The 22,145-nt window shown below is 52.0% G+C and overlaps 1 protein-coding gene and 1 long non-coding RNA gene across 3 annotated transcripts; one reads left to right on the forward strand and one right to left on the reverse strand.

Annotated features, from left to right (window-relative positions):
* Positions 1–111: 111 nt before the first annotated feature.
* Positions 112–22,002, forward strand: SNX27 (sorting nexin 27). 2 transcript variants are annotated; one of them, XM_077192173.1, is made up of 13 exons: positions 112–418; positions 6,844–6,880; positions 6,963–7,157; positions 7,753–7,945; positions 9,791–9,855; positions 10,745–10,849; positions 11,632–11,710; positions 12,709–12,872; positions 13,947–14,036; positions 15,137–15,286; positions 16,531–16,659; positions 18,557–18,616; positions 19,842–22,002. In XM_077192173.1, the coding sequence occupies exons 1-13, from the start codon at positions 159–161 to the stop codon at positions 19,887–19,889; spliced, it is 1,575 nt and encodes a 524-aa protein (XP_077048288.1). In that variant the 5' UTR covers positions 112–158; the 3' UTR covers positions 19,890–22,002. The 2 variants fall into 2 exon arrangements, with proteins under 2 accessions (XP_077048288.1, XP_054507023.1); XM_054651048.2 differs by lacking the exon at positions 6,844–6,880 and having other exon boundaries at positions 113–418; positions 6,926–7,157.
* Positions 18,732–19,037, reverse strand: LOC143696265 (uncharacterized). The gene is made up of 3 exons (XR_013185699.1): positions 18,979–19,037; positions 18,895–18,936; positions 18,732–18,810 (listed from the first exon to the last, which is right to left on the reverse strand). It is a non-coding gene; the product is annotated as an uncharacterized LOC143696265 (long non-coding RNA).
* Positions 22,003–22,145: the final 143 nt, after the last annotated feature.

A 22,145-nucleotide genomic window follows, 5' to 3' on the forward strand; every position in this document is an offset into this window, starting at 1 on the left:
TCCCATCACCCCCCGCGGCCCACGGCGCGCTAACGGCGCTCGGCAGCTCCGCGGACTCCATTTCCCATCACACCCCGCGGCGCGGACGGGAGGGGCGGGTCCCTACGGCGGCCGTCGCGGGCCCGGTCTCGTGACGCGCGCCGTGCGCGGACGCCAAGATGGCGGACGAGGAGGGCGAAGCGCGGCCGGGGGCGCGGAACGGGGCCGGGGAGGGACCCCCGGGCGGGCCCCGCGTCGTTCGCATCGTCAAGTCCGAGTCGGGTTATGGCTTTAACGTCCGCGGGCAAGTGAGCGAAGGCGGGCAGCTGCGCAGCATCAACGGCGAGCTGTACGCGCCGCTGCAGCACGTCAGCGCTGTGCTGGGCGGAGGGGCCGCCGACCGCGCCGGGGTGCGCAAGGGGGACCGCATCCTGGAGGTGTGAGTACGGGGGGGCCGCCCACCCACAGCCCCCCGGCAGCCGGGCCCGGGAACGCGCCCCACACCCACGGGCAGTCCCGGGGGAACGGGAATGGGGGTCCTGAAGGGGCCATGAGGGGGCTCTGGGGGCCATGAGGGGGCTCTGGGGGGCCCGGGCTGAGGGGACACCGAGCCCTTGGTGCGGTGTTGGGGTGCTGAGGGGTTCTGCGGGGCCTTGGGTGAGGGTGTCATGAGGGGGATTGAGACCCCCGGCTCTAGGGGGGATTTGAGGCGTCGTGAGGGGGCTGAGGATCGTGTGATGAGGAGGGACTGAGACCCCCGGGGGTTTGGGGGGAATCCTAAGGGGGCTGAGCGCCCTTTGGTGAGGTTTGAGGGGTGCTGGGTGCTCTGAGGGTCCCCTGGTGAGGGTGTGACTGGGGAGGAGGGGGAGCCCCCGACCCTTGGTGGGGATTTGGGGGGTCGTGAGGGGGGTGAGGGTGTCCTGAGGAAGAGACCCCCAGCCCTTGGTGGGGATCTGGGGGTCCTGAGGAGGCCCTGAGGGGGCTGAGGGTCCCTTGGTGAGGATGCCATGAGAAGGGCTTGAGACCCCCAGCCCTTGGTGGGAATTTGGGGGGGGTCCTGAAAGGGCTGAGGGTCCATTGGTGGGGATGTTGTGAGAAGGGGTTGAGACCCCCAGCCCTTGGTGGGGATCTGGGGGGGTCCTGAGGAGGCACCAAGGGGGCAGAGGTTCCCTTGGTGAGGTTTAGGGGCTCCAAAAGGGGCGTCTTGAGGGGGCTGAGGGTCCCTTGGTGAGGGTGTCATGAGCCCTCAGCCCTTGAGGGAAATTTGGGGGGTTCTGAGGTGGGGGCTGAGCCCAGACTGAGCCCCCCAAGCCTCGCTGGGGGTTTTGGGGGGGGTCTTAGAGGAGCCTCTCAAGGGGGAACACGGGGACCCTCCTGGGGAGGTCAGGGGGGAATTTTTAGGGATAAACCCTTTTGATTTCAACGTGGAGACTCCTAGGAAGGGCAGAGGGGCATTTTTAGGGATAAACCCTTTGGATTTCAGTGTGAGGACCATCCTAGGGAGGGCAGAGGAGCATTTTTATGGATAAACCCCTTGAATTCCAACCTGCAGACACTTCCTTCCCATTCCTGGCTCTCGTGTTCTCCAGCTGCTGCTTTTTCACACCCAAAATTGTAACTTTGCCCCAGAAAACACCTTCCCATGGGAATATTCCTGCTGTGTGGAAACTCATCTTCCTTTCCCCATCCCCAAAAAATAAAAAGTCCTTAAACTTTGTGGCTGAAATCCCTCAAACCCCAGCGTGGGGCTTGGTTTTCAGGGATCCCTCCGGATCCTCCCACCGTCGCACTTCGCTCCGGGTCGGTTAAGTCCAATTACTGATTAATTCCAGGGATTTCTGAGCTGCAGGAATGTTTTGCTGCCAGCTCTGGAAGTCCAAGGGGTGTGAGGAGCTGTCAGGACCTGCCCGTGGCCGGCGAATCCCACAGAAATCCCAGCTGGGATTTGGCTCTGTCCCAGCTGACCCAAATTCCCGATTCTTTGATTCTTCTGTGCAGGAGAAGCTCTGGGAGCAGGAGGAATTCTGCACCTGGATGTGCCAATTGGGGGAGCAGCATTCCCAGGCTGAGGGGGGAGAGTTTTGTGGGCACTGGGATGAAATTTTCCCTCATTTTTGAGCGTTTTGGGGAACATTTAAAACACTGGGTTTGGCATGAGAGAGAGGTGCTGGAATTTTGGGGTTCAGTGGCCGGTCCCAGGTGAGGACTGGGGCGTGATGTGTGAAATAATTAAGCCCTAGGATTAATGATGGTTAATGAGCAGGGTTTGCTTGTGGTCTCCCAGTCCTGGTATCCCTATGGGAGCTGGAAGGATTGGGAATTTCCTCTTGGTTTATCCATTTATTTCCTGGGAGAGGTGGCTTTAATTTGTCCCTGTGTCCTGTAGGGCTGCCAGGTTGGCTCTTGCCCTATTCCTGTATTTATGTATCCCAATATTCAATATTCCAGTACTTATGTATCCCAATATTCAATATTCCAGTATTCCTGTATCCCAATATTCAATATTCCAGTATTTATGTATCCCAATATTCAATATTCCAGTATTCCTGTATCCCAATATTTCAATATTCCAGTATTCCTGTATCCCAATATTTCCATAATCCAGTGTTCCCACATTCCAATATTTCAATTTCCTAACAGCCCTGTTTTCCAATATTTCAGTATTGCAGTATTCCAATTTTCCAATAGCCTTGCATCCTAATATTTCAATATTCCTATATTTCAGTATTCCTGTGTGCCAATATTTCAATATTCCTCTATTTCAGTATTTCAGTATTCCTGTGTACCAATATTTCAATCTTTTATTATTCCTATATTTCAGTTTTTTAGTATTTCTGTCTTCCAATATTTCAACATTCCAATATTTTAATATTCCTGCATTTCAGGAATTTTTTAGCAATCCTGCCTTCCAATATTTCAATATTCCTATGTTTCAATATTCCAATATTTCACTATTTCAATATCCCAGTATTCCAACACTGGGAATTCCTATTTCCCTATATTCCAATATACCAATATTCCCATAACTCAATGTTCCCATACTCCAATATCCCTATTTTTCAACATTCCAAGATTACCCAGTTCCCGTATCCCAGCATTCCCATCTTTTCCTGCAGAAACCACCCAAAAATTCCCGAGTCCCACCCCTGCTCTGGCAGCATTAAAACCCCCCCCTCATTTTCCTCAGCTCTGTGAAAATCCCAACTCCTGGAATTCCTGGAGGAGGAAACAATAACCCAGGAGTCCCAAAATAGCTCTGATTTCCCTTCCTTTCGCGGGAGCAGCGGGATCGGGGCGGGAAATCCGCTCTCCCGGCCATCCCGGTTCCTCCAGAGGGAACTCCCCAAAATCCAGGCCCTGGAGCTCTGGGAGGAGCTGCCTGGCTGGATTTGGGATGTTCAGGGTGTTGATTCCGTGCAGGATTTCCTCCCCACCTCCTGGAATTCCCAGCAGACCGGCCCCGAGGAGGGGAATTTTTGGCGAGGAAGAGCCGGAGCGAGGAGGTTGTTCTGCTCCTGAGGGATTCCTGCTGGGATTTGTGGGGGATATTTGGGATTTGGGCGCTCACCTGTGGCTCTGGCACTGCACAGCTCATCCCTATCCTGGAAAACCCTGGAGATCACCCATCCAAGTGTGTTTTCCATGAAAAGCCCACTCTTCCCCATCCTTATCCAACACCAACGGATGCTCCAGGTCCTTTTTCCATCCCTCCCTCCAGCTCCTCCCTGTGCCTTCCCAGGCTCTGGAATGCTCTGGAATGCTCTGGAATCTGCAGGGACAGACAATGGGAGCTAATTGAACACTTGATTAACGCCCGGAATGTCGATCATCACCAATCCACCGGGAAGAGAAACTCTGGAGCTGTTTGAGGAAGGACAGAATGGAGGAAAAAGGGATTTATCCCTAACACTGAGTGGGAAAATGGATGGATTTAGGTGGGATGGGCAGGGCTGGGGCATCCTGGATCCCACCAGACTCATTGCTGCTGCAGGGAAACCTCTGGAACAGGTGCAGCACTGGGAAAATGTCAGGTTTTGATGGAATAACCTCCGGAATCGGCGTCTTCCCAATATTCATGAGGCTTTTCCCTCAGGAGGTTGGACTGTCCCTCTCTCCGTGGGCTCAGTTTCCATTTTATGGGATGGGAGAAGCCAGCTCTGCCTTGGAAAGGTCTGGAATGGTCTCTGTACTGCAGTGGGAGCTGCTGGCTCGGCGCATTCCCGGTGTTCTGCTCACCAAAGGCGCTGCTGGGAATTCGCCCCGGGAACAGGCAGTGGGAATTTCCTTGTCCAGAAGCCCTGAGGGGTCTTTAACCTTGGAAAATTTAGGGAATTGATTGGAAGGGGAAGGTAAAATCCCTCTGATCAGCAGCTGATTCTTCTTCCCATTCTTTTCTTTCCCATTTCTTCCCTTTTCCCCTCTGGAATTTCTTGGATCCTTCATGCACCCCATCCATTCCCAGCGATCTCCATCTCCAGGATGCTCCTTGCCCAGTTCCTCACAGTGAATTCCACTGACAGACCCCAGGTCAGGGAATTTTCCCGAATCCTGGTGGAAAATGACTCAATCCCAGTCAGAACAGGAACCCTGGAATGTTTTCCGTGTCATGGGGCCCTTGCTCATCCACGTTGGCGTGATGGGAATTCTGCTTCATCCTCACGCTTTGCCAGCAGCTCTGCTCTTCCCAATGGAAGATTCCCAGATCCCAGGATGTCCCAGCCTTTGCCAGCAGCTCTGCTCTTCCCAGTGGAAGATTCCCAGATCCCAGGATGTCCCAGCCTTTGCCAGCAGCTCCGTTTTTCCCAATAGAAGAATTCCAGATCCCGGCTCAGCTGGTGGGTGAGATGTTTTCCACACTGCCTCCATTATATCCAGGGAATATCACACTGGGCTGAGGAGCTTCTTGCCAGCTCCTTGGAAAAGGGATGGGAGAGGAATTCCATGAGAAATCCAAACTCCAGCTTCCACCCGTTGAATCCCAGGCTTTCCCCACTGTAACCCCATGGCTTCTCCATCCTGTAGTGGGAAATGCCAGAACCTCCTGCTCTGGGTGGAACCCCTTCCACATTCCCAAAAAAAAAAGGGATTTATCAGAGGAAGTTGCTCCTGGAATGCTGCTGGGAGTGGCTCTCCTCAGTTTCCCATCCTGTGGAAGAGACGTGTGGCTGCAGATCCGCCTTCCCTGCAGGAAGGATCCCTTGGATCTGGTGTCATCTCTTGGATCTTGATGTCCTTTCCCTGCTCCCCTCGCATTCCCTGGATTCCCTGAAGGATCAGAGCAACACCTGGATCCATTTTCCAGCTCCAAGCAGAGCCAGAAGCTTGAGGAGCAAAACATCCCAGTCTTCCTTTTTCTTGGGAAGAGGCTCCTGGATCTCACCTGGATTTAATATGCCTGGATTCCAGCCTCTGTTGCCGTGGTGACTTCATCCCAAAGTTCTGACTCCTCCTGCACCTTGGAGACACGAGCAGGGAGGCATCCAAGCTTGGGAAGACCCTCTGGGACTGATGGGGAGCCAGCATTTTTGGGAATGGAATTATTTCTTTTTGGGAATTCTGGGTCCTGTCCACGCCCTTTTCCCAGAATTTGCTGTTGGCTCAGGGAGAAAACATCCAAAGGTTGCTCCATTGTCCCTTTTCCCTGGAATGATACAGGAGCTCCAACAGGTTTGGATAGCTTTGGGTAGTGTTGGAGCTGGAGGAAACTTTTCCAGCTCCTGCAAGAGTTGGAATTTTTGCAACCTGGATCTCTCACCTGGATTTGTAAGCGGAGATCCAAACTTTCCAGGGTGATTTCTTGTAAGGAAAAACTCCATAAAAATGGATGGATGGGACTGGTCAGAGCTGTTCCCTTCCCTTGGAGAGCTGGGAATTGAAGGCCAAATCCCACTCTGGATCCTGGGACCAGCCAGCAGCACAGAATGAGGGCAATTCCAGGCTTTTTGGTGGAGAAATTCCTTGGTGGGAATTGGGATTGCGGCGCCATCGCCACGATGAGAAATTCTGAGCAACTTTTCTGGAAGGGATTCCTTGTCTCCAAAGCAGCTTGGGAATGTCTTGGGTCTAAAGCACTTTCATGGGATTCCAGGAAGTTTGGGATTGACTGGGATGAGTTTTCCTGGGCAGATTGGCCAAGGTGGAAATCCTGGTGGAAAATGATCCAGATTTTCTGGGCAAAGCCAAATCTTTTCCATGAGGTTCTTGGGAATGTCAGGAGGTGGCTTGGGAATATTTTCTGTATTTCCATGGGACTTTCCATTGTCTCCAGAAAATTTGGGATTTCTTGGGATGAAGTTTCCAGGGCAGGTTTGATCCATGTTTTCTGGGCAGAGCCAGATCCAGACCATGGAGCTCTTGAGAATGTCAGGAACGTTCTAGAGGTGGCTTGGGAATGTCTTGGGTCTAAAGCACTTTGATGGCATTCCAGGAGGTTTGGGATTGACTGGGATGAGTTTTCCTGGGCTGGTTGGCCAAGGTGTGATCCAGATTTTCTGGGCAAAGCCAGATCCTTTCCATGAGGTTCTTGGGAATGTCAAAAATGTTCTTTGGGGTTGGCTTGGGAATGTCTTCAGCACTTCCATGGGAATTTGGGATTTGTTCCCTTTAGGAACAGGGTGAGCATGGAGGGAGCCACGCACAAGCAGGGGGTGGATCTGCTCCATGGGAATTTGGGATATTTTTCTGTGCAGGAACGGGGTGAATTTGGAAGGAGCCACACACAAGCAGGTGGTGGATCTGCTCCATGGGAATTCAATGGGAATTTGGGATATTTTCCCCTTTAGAAATGGGGTGAACATGGAAGGGGCCACGCACAAGCAGGTGGTGGATCTGCTCCAAGGGAATTTGGGATATTTTCCCCTGTAGGAACGGGGTGAACGTGGAAGGAGCCACACACAAGCAGGTGGTGGATCTGCTCCATGGGAATTTGGGATATTTTCCCCTGTAGGAACGGGGTGAACGTGGAGGGAGCCACGCACAAGCAGGTGGTGGATCTGATCCGTGCTGGTGAGAAGGAGCTGGTGCTGACGGTGCTGTCGGTGCCGCCGCACGAGGCCGAGAGCCTGGAGCCGCCCGAGGAGCCGCTGGGGCCGCCCTTCTACGACTACAGCGAGAAGCAGGCGGTGCCCATCTCCATCCCCACCTACAAACACGTGGAGCAGAGCGGGGAGAAGTTCGTGGTGAGGCTTTTGTCCCCCTGGGAATGGTGGGGGGGGAAATCTGTGGGTTTGGGGTTTTGTTTGTTTCTGGGGTTAGGGGGGTTGTTGGCGCTAAGTAGCGGGGTTGAAATGTGGGATTGTTGAAATATGGGAATGTTGGAATGTAGGGATGTTATGATATAGGATATAGGAATGTTAGGATATAGGGATGTTATGATATAGGATATAGGAATGTTAGGATATAGGGATGTTATGATATAGGATATAGGAATGTTAGGATATAGGGATGTTATGATATAGGATATAGGGATGTTATGATATAGGATATAGGGATGTTATGATATAGGATATAGGAATGTTAGGATATAGGATATAGGGATGTTATGATACAGGGATGTTATGATATAGGATATAGGAATGTTATATCCATGACCCTGAATCCCAAGATTTGGGATTCCTGAGGCCCTGGAATGCCGGGATCAGCAGGGACACCCCCCCATCTCCAGGCTCAGCACATTCCCCTCCTCTTTCCCCAAACCCCTCACTCCAGGAGGGCACGGCCGGGCTGTGGGGAACCCTGGGGAACATTTGGGAATTTTGGGGGCTCTCTCCCCAGGTGTACAACGTTTACATGGCCGGGAGGCAGCTGTGCTCCAAGCGCTACCGGGAATTCGCCATCCTGCACCAGAACCTGAAGCGGGAATTCGCCAACTTCACCTTCCCGCGCCTGCCCGGCAAGTGGCCGTTCTCCCTGTCCGAGCAGCAGCTGGACGCCCGCAGGAGGGGCCTGGAGGAGTACCTGGAGAAGGGTGAGCTGCTCCCAGAATGCCTCCTCGACCCTAAATTCATCCTCAGACCGATCCCGCACCCCAAAATCCCTCCTCGAACCTAAATCCGTCGTCAGCCCAAAAGCCCTCAGCTCAAAATCCCTCCTCCACCCAATCCCACGCCCCAAAATCCTTCCTTGTCCCTAAATCCCTCCTCAGCCCAATCTCACACCCCAAAATCCCTCCTCGCTCCTAAATCCGTCCTCGGACCAAAATCCTTAATCTTAAAATCCCTTCTCGGCCCCAAATCCTTCCTCACCCCAATCCCACAGCCCAAAATACTTCCCCTAAATCCCTCCTCAGGCCAATCCCGCACCCCAGAATCCCTCCTCACCCCAAAACCCCTCCTTGTCCTTTAATCCATCCTCAACCCAAAATCCCTCAACTCAAAATCCCTCCTTGTCCCTAAATCCCTCCTTAGCCCAATCCTGTACCCCAAAATTCCTCCTCAGCCCAATCCCACACCCCAAAATCCCTTCTCATCCCTAAATCCATCCTCAGCCCAGTCCCACACCCCGAAATCTCTCCTCGACCCTAAATCCATCCTCAGCCCATTCCCACACCCCAAAATCCCTCCTCGTCCCTAAATCCATCCTTAGACCAATCCCATGCCCCAAAATCCCTCCTCACCCCAAAATCCATCCTCGTCCCAAAATCCATCCTCATCCCAAAATCCCTCTCAAAATCCCTCACTCAGATCCCTCATCCTAAACCCTTCCCCCCAAAATCTCTCCTCGTCCCAAAACCCCTCCTCACCTCAATCCGTCATCCCAAAATCCTTCCTCATCCCAAAATCCATCCTCATCCCAAAATCCCTCTCAGAACTCCTCACCCTAAAACCCCTCATCCCAAAACCCCTCACCAGCATTCCCAGCGGGTGTTCCTGGTCCATTTGTGGGTTTGCTCTGGGAGGTTTGGGGTGGTTGGGTGGGATTTTGGGGTGAAGCTTCTTGGAGAGGGTCTGGATCCATGAGGGACACCAGGACATGGAGAACATGGGGTTAACGGTGACACTGGGGACAGGAGGTGACAGAGGTGACCCAGAGGACAGAAGATGGCAGAGGTGACCCAGGTGACCAAAGGTGACCCAGGGACACTCCTGGGGCTGGTCCACCTTGGAGAGGTTCTGGATCCATGAGGGACACCAGGACATGGAGAACATGGAGTTAACAATGACACTGGAGGTGACCTAAGGGACAGGAGGTGACACAGGTGACACTCAAGGCACTGCAAGTGTTGACCTGATCCACCTTGGAGAAAGTCTGGATCCATGAGGGACACCAGGACCTGAAGAACATGAGGTTAACAGTGACACTGTGGGGACAGGAGGTGACAGAGGTGATCCAAGTGACCAGAGATGACCCAGGTGGTGCTCCTTGGGCTGCTCCATCTTGGAGAGGGTCTGGATCCATGAGGGACACCAGGACATGGAGAACATGGGGTTAATGGTGACACTGGGGACAGGAGGTGACCCTGGGGACAGTCAATCACCTTGGAGAGGGTCTGGATCCATGAGGGACACCAGGACATGGAGAACATGGGGTTAACAGTGACCCTGGGGACAGGAGGTGACCCTGGGGACAGGAGGTGACCCTGGGGACACTCAATCACCTTGGAGAGGGTCTGAATCCATGAGGGACACCAGGACATGGAGAACATGGGGTTAACGGTGACACTGGGGACAGGAGGTGCCTCAGGTGCAGGAATTCCCTTCAGGATGAGTTGGGATGATGGGAAAGGGTTGCTGGGCTGGCCCTGGAGGGGACATTCCCAGGTCCTGGTGACATTCCATGTGACATTCCGTGTGACATTCCGCGTGTCCCACAGTGTGCTCCATCCGGGTCATCGGCGAGAGCGACATCATGCAGGAATTCCTGTCGGAGTCGGACGAGGTGGGTGACGTCATCCCGCGGAATTCCATGGAAAAAACCCTTCCATGGAATCGTCAAGGTGGGAGAACCCCTCCTGTCCAGCTGTCCCCAAGGCCACCCCCTGATCCCTGTCCCCAAGTGTCACATCCGTGGGGTTTTGGGACAATTCCAGACGTTTTTGGTGGGATCGAGGCTTGGTCCAACTGAATTCCGTAGGGAAAAAAATCTTCCATGGAATCATGGAAAAGCCTTCGGAGCTGCTCATATCCAACTGTCCCCAAGGCCACCCCTGATCCCTGTCCCCAAGTGCCACATCCATGAGTTTTGGGGACAATTCTGCCTGATTTTTATGGGATTGGAGCTTGGTCCAACAGAATTCCATGGGAAAAAAAATCCTAAGGCTTCCATGGAATGTCCAAAGCTGGAAAAGCCCTCGGAGCTCCTCAGGTCCCACTGTCCCCAAGGCCACCTCTGATCCCTGTCCCCAGGTGCCACATCCATGGGTTTTGGGGACAATTCTGTCCATTTTTTATGGGATTGAGGCACCCCAAACTCCCAGAATTCCTCCAAACCCCGCACTCTTTTGGGATCCAGGGAACATGCCAGGAATGAGCAGGAATTCCAGGGGGTGAATTGGTCCCAAAGCCCCAGTTTGGGACAATTCCCAAGATGGCAATTCCACAGTGCCCTCAGCAGCACTCACCACGAAGGGATGAAGGAATTCCATGGAGGAATTTTCCCAAACATCCCACCTTGAGCTCCCTGACCATTCCCCTGGGAGAAGAATCCAACCCCATCCCCTCCTCCCACACCGAATCCCCACTGTGGGATTTTTAGGGATCACAAATAACTGGAAAACCGGGAATTTCCTGATTTTTTGGGGGGGCATTTTCCCTTCCCTTTTTCCCAGAATTACAACGGCGTCTCCGACGTGGAGCTGCGGGTGGCGCTCCCGGACGTCACCACGGTGACAGTGAGGGTGAAGAAGAACAGCACCACGGACCAGGTGTACCAGGTGAGCCCATTCCCACCTGGAATTGCCCTTCCCACTGGGAATTTCCATCCCCTCAACTCCATTTCCCCACCCCTACCTGGATTTTCCTTTTTTTCCCCACCTGGAATTTCCTTCCCGTCTTTCAGTTTTCCTTCCCCACCTGGATTTTCCTTCCCTTCCACCTGGATTTTCCTTTTTTTCCCACCTGGATTTTCCTTTCCTCCACTTGGATTTTCCTTTCCCACCTGGAACTTCCCTTTCCCTCCTGGAATCTCCATCCCCTCAACTCAATTTCCCCACCCCCACCTGGATTTTCCTTTTTTTCCCACCTGGAATTTCCTCTTTTCCCACCTGGAATTTCCTCTTTTCCCACCTGGAATTTCCTCTTTTCACACCTGGATTTTCCCCCATTTTTTGAAGACTGGGATCCACTGGATCCAAAGATTATGGGCAATTAAATAACACTTTGGAAAAAGGAGATGAAAATTCTGCTGGAAAAGAGTGGGAATTCCAGAATCCCGTGGATAAACAGGATTTGGGGGTGTGCTCAGGACACACAGCCCATGGAATTCCACGCTGAGTTTTGGCCGTGGAATGACCCCAGACGGGAATTTCCAACTCCTTTTTCCCTGGGGAATCCAGGCTGGAATTGTGGGGACCCCACAACCTCAACATCCCCAGGAAAAACGGGAGTGAGGAGCTGGCCTGGTTGTGCTGGCAGAGTTCCAACGGGGTTTTCCGTGGTCAGGGAATTCCCGGGAACGCCCGGCTGGTGCTGATCCCGTTTTCCCGGCGTTTTCCAGGCGGTGGCTGCCAAGGTGGGCATGGACAGCGTCACCGCCAACTACTTCGCCCTCTTCGAGGTCATCAACCACTCCTTCGGTGAGCCTGGAATTCCCTGGGATTTAGGGGTGGGAATAAAAAGAAAGAAAAAAAAGTAAAAAGGGAATGGAGGGATCTGCAGGTCCCTAGGGTGGGAGTGTGGAATTTGTGGGGCTCCCGCCATCCCTGGCTGCTCCAAGCTGGTTTTGGATGATTCTCCAGGGATGGGGAATCCAATCCATGGAATAACCTGGGATAGGGAAGGGTTTATCCCTAAAATCCCATTAAAGCAGGACAGGGAATCCTGGAATGGTTTGGGATGGAAAAGATCCTTAAAGATCCTTGGGGTCTTGGGACCTCCCACTGTCCCAGGTTGATCCAAGGGGGAATTGGGCACTCCCAGGGATGGGGAATCATCCTGGCTGGAAAAGCCCCCTGAGATTGAGGTCAATCCCACCAAATCCCATCCCCCAGGTGCCACTTCCAGGAGGTCATTCTGGAAGGATTTGGGGTCATTCTGGAATGATTTGAGGTCATTCTGGAAGGATTTGGGGTCATTCTGGAATGATTTGAGGTCATTCTGGAAGGATTTGGTGTCATTCGGGAAGGATTTGAGGTCATTCTGGAATGATTTGAGGTCATTCTGGAAGGATTTGGTGTCATTCGGGAAGGATTTGAGGTCATTCTGGAATGATTTGAGGTCATTCTGGAAGGATTTGGGGTCATTCTGTAAGGATTTGGAAATCATTCTGGAAGGATTTGGTGTCATTCTGGAAGGATTTGGAAATCATTCTGTAAGGATTTGGTGTCATTCTGGAAGGATTTGGGACCATTCTGGAAGGATTTATGGTCATTCTGGAAAGATTTAGGGCAATTCTGAAGAACTTGGCACCATTCTGGAAGGATTTGGGGTCATTTTTGAGGGTTCCCTGTGGGAAAACCCCATTTTAACGCCGATTTTTTATTTTCTTTTTTTGGCTCTCCCGGACCCCCTGTCCTCCCCACGCCCTGACCCCGACATTCCACGGCCTCTCCGGGCTCTCCCGGGCCGTTCCCAGTGCGGAAGTTGGCTCCCAACGAGTTCCCCCACAAGCTCTACGTGCAGAACTACACCTCGGCCGTGCCGGGGACGTGCCTGACCCTGCGCAAGTGGCTCTTCACCACCGAGGAGGAGGCGCTGCTCAACGACAACGACCTGGCCGTCGCCTACTTCTTCCACCAGGTACGGAATTCCCAGCAGGAATTCCTCTGGAACGCCCCTTTGGGTGGGAAAACTCCTTATGGGGTCCTTGGGTTCCATAGTTGATCCCATATGGGATGGGGTTTTGGTTGTTTTTATGGGATTGAATCCCAAGGTTCTTGGGCCATCCCAAGGTCCTGCAGGTGGGGAAATTCCCAGCAGGAATTCCCATCTGGAATTCCTCTGGAATGCCCCTTCAGATGGGGAAAACTCCTCATGGGGTCATTGGGTTCCATAGTTGATTCCATGTGGGATGGGGTTTTGGTTGTTTTTATGCGATGGAGGCACCCCAAAGTCCTTGGGCCACCCCAAGGTCCCTCAAGGAATTCCCAGCAGGAATTCCTCTGGAACGCCCCTTTGGGTGGGGAGAACTCTTTATGAGGTCATTGGGTTCCATGGTTGATCCCAAGGTTGGATGGGGTTTCGGTTGTGTTAATGGGATTGAATGCCAAGGTTCTTGGGCCATCCCAAGGTCCTGCAGGTGGGGAAATTCCCAGCAGGAATTCCTTTGGAATGCCCCTTCAGATGGGGAGAACTCCTCATGGGGTCGTTGGGTTCCATAGTTGATTCCATGTGGGATGGGGTTTTGGTTCATTTTATGGGATTGAATCCCAAGGTTCTTGGGCCACCCCAAGGTCCTGCAGGTGGGGAAATTCCCAGCAGGAATTCCTTTGGAATGCCCCTTTGGGTGGGGAGAGCTCCTCATGGGATCATTGGGTCCCATGGTTGATCCCAAGGTTGGATGGGGTTTCGGTTGTGTTTATGGGATTGAATCCCAAGGTTCTTGGGCCATCCCAAGGTTCTCGGGCCACCCCAAGGTCCTGCAGGTGAGGAATTCCCACCTGGAATTCCTCTGGAATGCCCCTTTGGGTGGGGAGAACTCCTCATGGGGTGGTTGGGTCCCTCAGTTGATTCCATGTGGGATGGGGTTTTGGTTGTTTTTATGGGATGGAGGCACCCCAAGGTCCCACAGGTCCCCGAGGGTGAAGCATGAGGTGGCTCCTCCTCCTCCCATCCCAAATCCCAGATTTTTCCCGTTTTTTTTCCCATTCCCAGGCCGTTGATGACGTCAAGAAAGGCTACATCAAAGCCGAGGAGAAATCCTACCAGCTCCAGAAGCTCTGTGAGCAGAGGAAGATGGTCATGGTGAGTGGATTCCCTGGAATGCTGGGGAATTCCCTGGAATGTCCCCCATGGAATCCCTGCCCGTGTCTGTATCCCAGTGAATCCTGGGAATCCCGGTGAAACCCTGGAATCCCGGTGAATCCCCTGGAATCCCAGTGAATTCCCTGAGATTGTGGTGAATCCCAGAATCCCAGTGAACCCCTGGAATCCTATTGAATTCCCTGGTGGATCCCAGTGAATTCCTTGAGATCCTGGTGAATCCCAGAATGCTGGTGACTCCCTGGAATGTCCCCCATGGAATCCCTGCCCGTGTCTGTATCCCGGTGAACCCCTGGAATCCTGGTGAATCCCCTGAAATGCCGGTGAATCCCCTGGAATCCCAGTGAATTCCCTGAGATTGTGGTGAATCCCAGAATCCCAGTGAACCCCTGGTGGATCCCATTGAATTCCCTGGTGGATCCCATTGAATTCCCTGGTGGATCCCAGTGAATTCCCTGGTGGATCCCATTGAATTCCCTGGTGGATCCCAGTGAATTCCCTGGTGGATCCCATTGAATTCCCTGGGATCCCAGTGACTCCTGGAATCCCAGTGAACCCCTGGCGGACCCTGGTGCATTCCCTGGGATCCCAGTGCAGTCCCTGGGGTCCCTGTGCATTTGCTGGGATCCTGGTGAATTCCCCAGGACCCTGGTGAACCCCTGGGGTCCCAGTGACTCCCTGGGGTCCTGGTACATCCCTGGTGCATTCCCTGGGATCCTGGTGCATTCCCTGGCACCCCAGTGATTCCCTGGCATCCTCGTGACTCCCTGCAATCCCAGTGATTCCCTGGCACCCTGGTGCATTCCCTGGCACCCCAGTGATTCCCTGGCACCCCAGTGATTCCCTGCAATCCCAGTGCATTCCCTGGCACCCCAGTGAATCCCTGGCACCCCAGTGCATTCCCTGGCACCCCAGTGAATCCCTGTCACCCCAGTGCATTCCCTGGCACCCCAGTGCATTCCCTGGCACCCCAGTGATTCCCTGGCACCCCAGTGATTCCCTGTCACCCCAGTGCATTCCCTGGCACCCCAGTGATTCCCTGGCACCCCGGTGCCTCCCTGGTGACCGGGCTGTCCCCCCAGTACCTGAACATGCTGCGGACGTGCGAGGGCTACAACGAGATCACCTTCCCTCACTGCTCGTGCGACTCGCGGCGCAAGGGCCACGTCATCTCCGCCATCAGCATCCGCCACTTCAAACTGCACGCCTGCACCGAGGAGGGCCAGCTCGAGGTACTCCCTGCATCCCTGCCATCCCCAGGCCACCTCTGACCCCACAGCCCTGCACCTGTGCCCTCCTGAGTCCCTGGGATTGTCACCCAAATCCATGGGGTTGTCCCTGAGCTCACAGCCTGGGTTTTACACCATCACTGTGTTCCTAAATCCCTGGGATTGTCACCCCAGCTCCCTGGGGTTGTCCCTGAGCTCACAGCCTGGGTTTTACACCATCACTGTGTTCCTGAATCCCTGGGATTGTCCCAGAGCTCACAGCCTGGGTTTTACACCATCACTGTATTCCTGAATCCCTGGGATTGTCCCCAAGCTCTCTGGGATTGTTCCCGAGCTCACAGCCTGGGTTTTACACTATGACTGTGTTCCCAAATCCCTGGGATTGTCCCCAAGCTCTCTGGGGTTGTCCCCAAGCTCACAGCCTGGGTTTTACACCATCACCCTGTTCTCAGATCCCTGGGGTTGTCCCTGAGCTCCCTGGGATTGTCCCTGAGCTCACAGCCTGGGTTTTACACCATCACCATGTTCCCAAATCCCTGGGATCATCCCTGACCTCAAAACTTGGATTTGCACCTGCCCCTTGTCCCCAAATCCCTGGGGATCATCCCCAGCCCAACACCTTTGGATTTGTACCTGGACAGTGTTCCCAAATCCCTGGAGGTTGTGCTGGGATCATCCCTGGCACCCCTGGGATCATCCTTGATTTCACACCTTGATTTGCACCTGGACTGTGCTCCTAAATCCCTGGGGATCATCCTGATATCCCTGAGATCATCCCTGACCTCTCACCTTGGTTTGCACCTGGACTGTGTTCCTAAATCCCTATGGATCATCCCTGACCTCTCACCTTGGTTTGCACCTGGACTGTGTTCCTAAATCCCTGTGGATCACCCCAATTCCCTGGGATCATCCCTGACCTCTCACCTTGATTTGCACCTGGACTGTGCTCCTAAATCCCTGGGGATCATCCCTGACCTCTCACCTTGATTTGCACCTGGACTGTGTTTCCAAATCCCTGCGGATCACCCCAATTCCCTGGGATCATCGCTGACCTCACACCTTTGGGTTTGCAAATCCCTGGCATCTCCCTGAGCTCCCTGCTGGGATTTGGGAACCAAGGATAACTCTGGGAATCCTCCCTGTGCTAAACCTGGGACAAACCCTCCTTTTCCCCTCACCCCTTGAACCACCCTGCTCCTGGGGGCTCCCCCTGCCCGGGATCCTGGCTCAGTTTGGGAATTGTGCAGAACCAGGTGATCGCCTTCGAGTGGGAGGAGATGCAGCGCTGGGACACGGACGAGGAGGGCATGGCCTTCTGCTTCGAGTACGCGCGCGCCGAGAAGAAACCGCGCTGGGTCAAGATCTTCACCCCCTACGTGAGTGTCCCTGTCCCAGTCCTGCCTGGAATGCCCTCAAATCCCACCCCAGATTCCCTCAAATCCCACCCAGAATTCCCTCAAATCCCACCCCAGATTCCCTCAAATCCCACCCAGAATTCCCTCAAATCTCTCCTGGAATGCCCTCAAATCCCACCCAGAATTCCCTCAAATCCCACCCCAGATTCCCTCAAATCCCACCCCAAATTCCCTCAAACCCTGCCTGGAATTGCCTCAAATCCCACCCCAGAATTCCCTCAAATCCCACCCCAGAATTCCCTCAAACCCTGCCCAGAATTCCCTCAAATCCCCCCCCCCCCAGAATTCCCTCAAATCTCTCCTGGAATTGCCTCAAATCCCACCCCAGAATCCCCTCAAATCCCACCCCAGAATTCCCTCAAATCCCACCCAGAATTCCCTCAAATCTCTCCTGTAATGCCCTCAAATCCCACCCCAAATTCCCTCAAACCCTGCGTGGAATTGCCTCAAATCGTGGCCTAGAATTTCCTCAAATCCCTCCCCCAGAATTCCCTCGAATCTCTCCTGGAATGCCGTCAAATCCCACCCCAGATTCCCTCAAATCCCACCCAGAATTCCCTCAAAGCCTGCCCACAATTCCCTCAAATCCCACCCAGAATTCCCTCAAATCCCACCCCAGATTCCCTCAAATCCCACCCCAGATTCCCTCAAACCCTGCCTGGAATTGCCTCAAATCCTGGCCTAGAATTTCCTCAAATTCTGCCCAAAATTCCCTTGGGAATGTGATGTGTGAGTGTCCCAATCCTGCCTGGAATGCCTTCAAACCCTGCCCAGAATTCCCTCAAATCCCACCCAGAATTCCCCTCAAATCCCACTCAGAATTCCCTCAAACCCTGCCCAAAATTCCCTTGGGAATGTGATGTGTGAGTGTCCCAATTCCACCTGGAATGCCTTCAAACCCTGCCCAGAATTCCCTCAAATTCCCCCCAGAATTTCCTCAAATCCCTCCTGGAATTCCCTCAAACCTTGCCCAGGATTCCCTTGGGAATGGGATTGTGAGTGTCCCTGTCCCAGTCCTGCCCAGAATTCCCTCAAACCCCGCCAGGAATTCCCTCAAATCCCACCCAGGATGTGTGAGTGTCCCAGTCCTGCCTGGAATTCCCTCAAATCCTGCCTGGAATTCCCTTAGGAATAGGATGTGTGAGTGTCCCAGTCCCGCCTGGAATTCCCTCAAACCCCACCCAAAATTCCTTTAAATCCTGCCCGGAATTCCCTCAAACCCCACCAAAAATTCCTTTAAATCCTGCCTGGAATTCCCTTGGGAACTGGATCGTGAGTGTCCCAGTCCTGTCCAGAATTCCCTCAAACCCTGGCCTGGAATTCCCTCAGGAACAGGGAGAGCTGGGAAAGGGGGGAAGGAGAGGCTGATCCCAGAGAGGCTGATCCTGGGAGAGGCTGATCCTGGGAGAGGCTGATTCCTCTCTGGAGCTCCTCTGGATCTGCTGGATCCTCAGGAGCTGCTGGCCCCTGTTTGGAATTCTTGGTTCCTACCTGGAGCTCCTGGCTCTGAAATTCCTCTGGGAGCTCCTGGTTTTTGTTTTTGTTTTTTTTTTTTTTTTCCTGGAGCTCCTGGATTTTTCCCTGGAGCTTCTGGTACCTCCTGGTTCCTCCCTGGAGCTGCTGGATCCAGAAGTTCCAAACTGAACCAGGAGCTCCTGGCTTTTCCCTGGAATTCCTGGCTCCGGTCTGGAGCTGCTGGAGCCTCTGGCTTTTCCCTGGAGCTCCTGGTTCCTCCCTGGAGCTGCTGGATCCAGAACCTCTGCCCAGAGCTCCCAGTTCCCCTCTGGATCTCCTCCCTCCCCCCTGGATCTCCTGGCTTTTCCCTGGATTTTCCCTGATTCCCATTTTCCCCCCACAGTTCAATTACATGCATGAGTGCTTCGAGCGAGTGTTCTGCGAGCTCAAGTGGAGGAAGGAGGTGAGAATTCCAAACTTTTCCCTTTCCCAGGTGGGAAATGCTTCTCCTGGTCCATAATTCCCACAGGGAATGATTGGATAATCCCAGGATGGTGAAAAGCAGGGGAGGAGCTCTGGAGGTGGGGAAGGTTTCATGGAGCAGCTGGAAAAAGGAGCTGCAGGTGTTGGGAAAAGGCTCCTGGAGCTGGGAATGACCTGGGATAAATCTGGGAAAAATCTTGAGGAACTGGGAATGACCTGGGATAAATCTGGGAAAAGGCTCCTGGAGCTGGGAATGACCTGGGATAAATCTGGGGAAAATCTTGAGGAGCTGGGAATGACCTGGGATAAATCTGGGGAAAATCTTGAGGATCTGGGAATGACCTGGGATAAATGTGGGAAGAATCTTCCTTCTCCATCCCATTTCCCTCCTCCTCCTGCTTTAAGGAGAATTTTAAATTGGAATGGGAATTGGGATTGGCATTGGAATTGGGATTGCAATTGGAATTGAAATTGCAGTTGGAGTTGGGATTGGAATTGGGATTAGAATTGGGATTAGCATTGGGATTGGGATTGGCATTGGAATTGGATTTTAAAATGAGATTGGAATTGGTATTGGGATTAGAATTGGAATTTAAATTGAGATTGGCACTGGAATAGAAATTTAAATTAGGATTGGCATTGGAATTGCAATTGGAATTGAAATTGCAGTTGGAATTGGAGTTAGGATTGGAATTGGCCTTGGGTTTGGAATTGGGATTAGAATTGGAATTTAAATTGGCATTGGCATTGATATTAGAATAGAAATTTAAATTGGGATTGGCATTGGGATTGCAATTGGAATTGAAATTGCAGTTGGGATTGGAATTGGGATTGGAATTGGAATTAGAATTGGAATTTAAATTGGCATTGGGATTAGAATTGGAATTTAAATTGGCATTGGCATTGGTATTAGAATAGAAATTTAAATTGGGATTGGGATTGGGATTGCAGTTGGAATTGAAATTGCAGTTGGGATTGGAGTTGGGATTGGAGTTGGATTAGAATTGGAATTAGAATTGGATTTGGGATTGGGATGGGCCCAGGATTGGCTTTGGGATTGTGACTGGGACCCTCCAGGTGAGCTGAGCCCTGCCTGGGATCTGAGCCATTCCCAGCACTCCCATCTCTCCTCAATCCCATTTTCCCACTGGGAATCCCAGGGGTTTTTCCACCTTCACCTTTGTCCCCCTTTCCTTCTTTTCCAGAACCTTTTCCAGCTGGTCAGGTCACAGCAAAGGGATGCAGCCACTTAACCCTGGGAGCTTTTCCAGCAACCCCCAAAATTCCTTTATTGTATTAAAGCCCCTCCACCCCAAACTAAATCTCATTAATTCCAAATCCATTCGTGCCCATCATCTTTATGGAATTCCAGAGGAAAAAAAACCAACAAAAAACCCAAAAAATTGGGAAAAGCCACCTGAGGGGGCTCCTTTTTCCCACTCAGATCCAGCTCCAGGCTGGGAATTTTGGGATTTTTTTTTTTTTTTTTTTTTTTTTTTTTTTTTTTTACAACTGGAATTAAGAAGTTGTTGTTTCTGCTGGGTCAGACGTGGAAAAATAAGGGGGGAAAAAAAAGCAGGAAAAAGCCCTGAGAATGTTCCATATGGGAATAATTCCTTTAAAATCCCACAGGGTGGCAGCAGCTCTTGAAAGGGATTTTCCCCCTGTTTCTCCTCCCAATCCTGGTTTTTTTTAATCACTACAAATAAAAAAAAAAAAAACAAAACCAGGAAAAACATCCAAAAGGAGCAAAATTCCAAGGAAATGCCACTCCTGGCACAAGGATCCCTCTCATGGATTTGCATTCCTGCTTTTTGGGCTGTTTTCCCAGGGATTTGGGTGTGCCTGGCTCCTTGGGATGGGATCTGGGAGATTCCAGGATCCTGGGGCGACCCCTGGATGGGGATGAGCAGCTCCCAGGAGGAAAAATAACCTGGAAATTCCACTTTTCCCTATTTTTGATGGGATTTTTCCCTAGACCCAGAGGCTGGGCAGCTCCCAGGAGGGAAAAATAACCTGAAAAAGCCATTTTTGCCCTATTTTTGAGCACTTTTTATCCATGACTTGGGTGTCCAAGCAGGAAAAATAACCTGAAAAAAAAAAACCAAAAACGTTTTCCCTCATTTTGAGCAGGATTTTTTCAGAGTTCTGGAGGAAAAATAAGGTGGAAAAACCTTTTTTCCCTGGTTTGGAGCAGGAATTTTCCATATTTTGGGTGGATGAGCAGCTGCCAGAGGGAAAAAAAACCCTCTGGAAAAGATATTTTCCTAAATTTGGAGTGAGTCTTTCTCATCTTTTGAGAGGAAAAATAAGGTGGAAAAGCCATTTTTCCTTGGATTTCAGCAAGTTTTCTCCATGGTCCAGGAGGCTGAGCAGCTTCCAGCAGAAAAAAAATCACCTGGAAAATCCATTTTTTCCTGGATTTGAGTGCAATTTTTCCACGTTTTGGGAGGAAAAATAAGGTGGAAAAGCCATTTTTCCTTGGTTTTGAGCGGGATTTTTCCGTGGATCCGGCAGCTGAGGAATTCCCAGAAGGAAAAATTATGGAAAATCTGTTTTTCCCTGGTTTTGAGTGGGATTTTTCCATGTTTTGGGAGGGAGAAAAAAAGCACCTGGAAAAGCTGATTTTGCCTGGTTTTGGGCTGGCCTGGAGCTGGTCCCACCAAGGTTTGGGGTGGATTTGGGAATATTTGGAACCAAACCCAGCAGGAGCATCCTGGCCTCATTCCCAACCTCTGGAATGTGCCAGAATTGCTCCAAAATGGGATTTTCCCCCAAATTCCCTTTTTGGGAAGGGCTTTTCCCCACTCCTCCTCCCCCTGGAGGAGCCAGGATGGGGGAAGATTTTTTGGGGTTTTTTTTTGGGGGGGGTGGGAAATCCCAAATCCTCGGCTCTGGAGCTGCTGGGAATGAATTCCATTAATTGGATCCCTGTAATTAATTGGATTTCCGTTGTCCTCGGGAGCCCCGAGCTGTGGAAAACCCAGGAATGAGGGGAGGGAAACTGGGATCCCCAAAATCCTCCCCTCTAAAATCACCTTCAGCACCCCCAATTTGGGTAGAATCCCAGGAAAATCTTAATTTTGATCCCAATTTGCCCCGCTAGCCCCAAATTCCAACGGATTAAGGAGAGCTGAACCATCTCCCTGTGGATTTTTTTAATCCAAAAAAGCAAAACAAAACAAAAAAAAGCCCAAAAAGGGAGAAATCGGTCAAAAAATTTACAAAACCAAAACCCTGCCCCCCCCCTTGTCCCATTTTCCCTCTTCCAGCTGCTCCCATTCCTCGGGTTCCCAGTCGGGAAAAGCCCCTTTAGTGTAATTAATTGTAACATATTCTTTTAAATAAATTGATTTATTGAGGAAATTCTGGAGGGCCGTGGCCGTGCTCCTTCCCCTGGGGGGGGGGCTCCTGTTTACCCCCAAAATCTGGGAGAATCCAGGGATGGTTTCAAACTTCTGAACTTTGGGAATTTTCGTGGGGTTTTTTTAAGGTGTGGTTTGGTGGGG

The sequence above is a fragment of the Agelaius phoeniceus genome, chromosome 31, assembly GCF_051311805.1.
Source record: "Agelaius phoeniceus isolate bAgePho1 chromosome 31, bAgePho1.hap1, whole genome shotgun sequence".
Lineage (NCBI taxonomy): Eukaryota > Metazoa > Chordata > Aves > Passeriformes > Icteridae > Agelaius > Agelaius phoeniceus.

What these genes read in the sequence shown, in the direction of transcription:
- SNX27 (XM_077192173.1), top strand. Translation starts at nt 159, where the DNA reads ATGGCGGACGAGGAGGGCGAAGCGCGGCCGGGGGCGCGGAACGGGGCC. An exon ending in TCCTGTCGGAGTCGGACGAG is followed by an intron (nt 9,856 to 10,744) that starts GTGGGTGACGTC and finishes CCTTTTTCCCAG; the next exon opens with AATTACAACGGCGTCTCCGA. An exon ending in TCGCCTACTTCTTCCACCAG is followed by an intron (nt 12,873 to 13,946) that starts GTACGGAATTCC and finishes TCCCATTCCCAG; the next exon opens with GCCGTTGATGACGTCAAGAA.